At 48.7% G+C, this 4,649-nt stretch overlaps 1 protein-coding gene across 1 annotated transcript; it reads left to right on the top strand.

Moving 5' to 3' along the window:
• The first annotated feature begins 1,824 nt into the window (after nt 1-1,824).
• Nucleotides 1,825-2,389, top strand: LOC126540334 (uncharacterized). The gene has a single exon (XM_050187131.3). It carries the CDS (start codon nt 1,916-1,918, stop codon nt 2,234-2,236), a length of 321 nt encoding a protein of 106 aa, XP_050043088.1. The 5' UTR covers nt 1,825-1,915; the 3' UTR covers nt 2,237-2,389.
• The last annotated feature ends 2,260 nt before the right edge of the window (nt 2,390-4,649 follow it).

Here is a 4,649-nt window from a genome sequence, read left to right as displayed (position 1 = left end):
ACTTGTCGGGAGGGCTCTGGTGATTGCGTACCGCGTAGCATAATCGGTAGCGACGGCGACCCATTTATTTCCGGAGCCCGAGAGAGGAAATGGTCCAAGAAGGTCTAGACCAACACGGAAAAAGGGTTCGGGTGGGATGTCAATCGGCTTTAGACATCCAGCTGGAGGTGTGGAGGGCTTCTTCCGGCGCTGACAGGGCTCACAAGCGGCAACGTAGCGTCGCACGGAGCGGGCGAGACCCGGCCAAAAGAATCGACGGCGTACACGGTCGTATGTGCGCGAAACGCCCAAGTGTCCAGCCAAGGGAGCGTCGTGAAGTTGGTGGAGGACAGTCGAACGCAGGTGCGATGGAATTACGAGCAGAAGGTCAAGGCCGTGTGGATCGAAACTGCGGCGGTATAAAGTCCCCTCTTTAAGGAGAAACATCCGGAGAGAGGCGTCGCCAGGCGTTGACTCCAGACGGCCGATGAGGGCTCATAATGAAGGATCGCGGCGTTGCTCGTTGCCGATTTCAAGCAAATGGAACACAGAGAAAACGCAAGCGATAGCATCCGCATCAGCCGGTTCGTCGACGGGGTAGCGGCACAAACAATCGGCATCCTGGTGCAAGCGTCCCGTCTTATATAACACGGAGAAGGTATACTCTTGCAGGCGTAACGCCCAGCGAGCGAGTCGTCCCGCTGCGTCCTTGAGCGAGGATAGCCAGCAGAGCGCGTGGTGATCAGTGATGACACAGAAGGGGCGTCCGTACAAGTAAGGACGAAACTTCGCAACAGCCCACACAAGAGCGAGGCACTCGCGCTCTGTGATTGAATAATTGCGCTCGGAGGGTGATAGAAGTCGGCCGGCATAGGCTATAACGCAATCATGTCCACGCTGGTGTTGTGCTAACACTGCTCCTATGCCGTGACCACTGGCATCAGTTCGAGCTTTCGTTGAAGCAGACGGGTCAAAGTGGGCCTGAATCGGAGGCGTGGTAAGGAGAGTAGTGAGCTGGGAAAAAGATGCGGCAGGGTCAGGTCCCCAAGAAAATTGGGCGTCTTTCTTCAAGAGGTCGGTAAGGGGACGTGCTATGGTCGCAAAATCCTTCACAAAACGTCGGAAATAAGAGCACAGCCCTACGAAACTATGAAAGTCCTTGGTATACTTCGGAACAAGAAAGTTCGTAACGGCGCGAATTTTGTCCGGATCAGGTCGCACGCCTCTGGCGTCCACGAGGTGTCCAAGGACGGTGATTTGGCGATGAGCGAAGTGACATTTTGACTAGTTAGTGTGTGTGTGTGTGTGTGTGCGCGCGCGCGTGCGTGCGTGCGTGTGTGTGTGTGTGTGTGTGTGTGTGTGTGTGTGTGTGTGTGTGTGTGTGTGTGTGTGTGTGTGTGTGTGTGTGTGTGTGTGTGTGTGTGTGTGTGTGTGTGTGTGTGTGTGTGTGTGTGTGTGTGTGTGTGTGTGTGTGTGTGTGTGTGTCGCTACTGAGGTGGTCTGCTCTAGACCACCGTCAGTTGCACTTCGAGCCTCGAAGAGTCAGGACATGTGTCGAGCGAGCTCCTGAACAACACTTTACAATTTGGGAAACGCGGCTTAAATCATGGATCCGCAACCTGAAAGAGGTGCGACGTGACACCAACGCATTTCTCACGCATTCACCGCTAAAGCGCCACTGACCTTTCTCTGAGACCAGATTTGTTATATCCCGTAGGCTCTAAAGCATTGCCAGAGTTTTCATTCACCAATCTTGTTCGGCGAAATTTTGGGCATGAAAGGATTGAAGAGAAACCAAGCCAAACTAGTCCGCTGCATCGAAGACGAAGACGGCGAGTGCGAGCACCTGGCGGCACGCGCGGCCTTCTCTTTGAATTCGTGCGCAAACAGCAGCTTTCTTGACGGGCCACTGCTCGGCTAATTTAAGGCCACCGCCATGGCCAAAGCAGCGTCCAACTTCGTCTCGGAGACCCTGGACAAGAATTCGGTGGTGATATTCTCCAAGAGCTACTGCCCCTTCTGCAAGAAGGCCAAGACCATATTCGACGGGCTGGGCGTCGCCTACCTGTCGGTGGAGCTCGACAGCCGGTCGGACGGCAGCGACATCCAGAAGGTGCTCGGCGACATGACGGGCGCCAGCACGGTGCCCAGGGTGTTCGTCAAGAAGCAGTGCCTCGGAGGAGCCTCCGACGTCGAGGACATGAACCGCAACAACAAGCTGCAGCCGCTGCTCAAGTCCCACGGACTGCTCAAGTGAGCGTGTGGGCCCACCGTCTTCGAACTCGAGCTGCCGCACGGTCGGGTTCAGAGCGACCCGACACGCCAGATTCGTTTTTGACAACGTATACGTTGGCACACCTGTAACGTCATCGCGCTGAAAGCGAGTATAAGGAAGAAAATTACAATTTTTACGTGATTGATTGATTGATTGATTGATTGATTGATTGATTGATTGATTGATTGATTGATTGATTGATTGATTGATTGATTGATTGATTGATTGATTGATTGATTGATTGATTGATATTTCCAAAGCTTAGAGGGGAAATGGAGGGCCGCAGTGACCGGTATAGGCCTAAGGGCTACGGAACATTTTCTAATGCTCGACAAAATCACGGTGGGCGTTTTTCATTTCAACGCGATAGCGTTAAGGACCGCGTGTCGCAGCGTCGGTGTCCTGCGCCGGCGTCCCCGTGAGCGAAAATTCCACTATATATTTATGTATATTGCCGCGCCTGTACTCCGAAAAGAAGAGGAGAATGCGAGTATGCGTGAGAGTATTTGTCAAGACGCAGTGAAGAAGTCGATTTCTAGAAATTCAGCTTCAAAATTTAGGATTGCTTTTAAGCAGCAATGTTAAGCTCTCCCTTGGAGCAACAGTATTGGGATACAGCCACAGAAACGTTTGCCTAGCTATTTATAATTTTTCATGTGGCACAAAAACAATGCCTTGTTAATATTTCGTAGTTCCTACAATTGATTTACTTCTACTTCAATTTAGGAAATTCAAGTAAAAGCACGAATTCACAGTTTAAATGTTACTAGTATTATTATTCAATATTTAACTTGCTCATGCTTAAGTATATCCTTTATTTTATGTATTTCACTAACAATTTTCTTTTTTAGTATTCCTATCAACACAAGGCTGATTATAGTATTGATCACTACTTTATCTCATGTATTCACAGTTTATTTTTCATCTTGGGTTATACATTTATTTTCCTTTTTTGTGCGTGTTATTTATTTGTTTTTTATTTTATTTTTTCAAACATATTACCACCCGATTCGGGGCCTATCCCCCATAGTGGGTTTGAGCCATTAATTGAGGCTTCATCATCATCATCAAAAAGGCGACCTGCCGCTGTGCCTCCCGAATAGCGCTGTACGACCCCTGTTTTTGACGTTGCGACACTGGTGGAGGTGTTGGAGCCTGTAACCCCATGCGGGCAAGCCGTATTCGGAGCCGTGCACCCAGACCCGAAGCTCCACCTCTCGTCACGACTCCATTCCACCGATTCAGTCGGCGCCTGCTCCCTCCTCCACCGACGGCGCCTAGCCTTTCCCAGGTGACTCTTGAACACCCTCGCGTCCCCGAAATATTCCACGGCGATGCTCTTGAAGATGTCGAGTACTGGCTTGACCAGTCCGAACGCGTCGCTCTGGTAAATCGCTGGAACGAACAACAAAAATTACAGGGTCCCTTAAGATCTCTCGTAAGAGGTGAATGGCGAAAGCCTACTCTTCCTCCTCTTATCATTCGCCACTTTCTCTTTGCCTCTTCTCTTTCCCTTCTTTATTTAGCCATTACTGCACATTACTAAACATTTTGAGTCATTTGTAATCAATTGTGGTTATTACGAACCGTCGTTAGACATATTGTCATATCATAGTCATTGGTAGTCATTACAAGTCATTTCACTCATTTCTAATGAATTATAGTCGGTAAAATTTGTCGTTACACATATTAGTCATCTTGCAGTCATTACAAGTCATTTTAGTCATTATTTGTCATTACTGCTCACTATAGTAAGTATTTCTAGTCATTTCTAATCAATTGTGGTCATTACAAGCCGTCGTTCGACATATTGGTCATTTCGGAGTCATTAGTAGTCATGACAAGCCATTAGTAGTCATTATTAGTAATTATACTAGTCATTATTAACCTCTACCAATCTCTATTATAACGTTATCATTCACTAACTGCCACTATCAATCATTTTTCATTCTTTAATCTGTGTTTAATCTGTCTTCATATGACGTGATGACGCTTCGGCGGACACTCCTTCGGTCAGGTCTGCTGACACAAACTTCACCATGAGCCTAGAAAGGCTTTCGCCTTAAAAACTCGCCCATGCTTATTTCGCGGTAGAAGACAGCGTTCGTACATGCTACGCGAACAGGGAAGCGAGCTTCCAAACGTGGGGCAAATTTCGTTGTCAGCTCTTCGATACGTTCTCGTGCACGGACCGGCAAGATCACGCGCAACAACTTATTTAGGCTCGGGTACAGAAACCCAACGAAACCGCCGCCATGTATGCGGAAGGTATGGCCCATCTGTTTCGCCCAGCTGACCCCGATATCAACGATACAAAGAAAGTGCGTCATCTTATGTGGGGAATTAAAAGGAACCGCTGTTTGCCGGTCTTGTACGAAACCCGCCAACAACGGTA

Source organism: Dermacentor andersoni, chromosome 3, assembly GCF_023375885.2.
Source record: "Dermacentor andersoni chromosome 3, qqDerAnde1_hic_scaffold, whole genome shotgun sequence".
Lineage (NCBI taxonomy): Eukaryota > Metazoa > Arthropoda > Arachnida > Ixodida > Ixodidae > Dermacentor > Dermacentor andersoni.
This window is presented reverse-complemented; position numbering and strand designations above follow the sequence as displayed.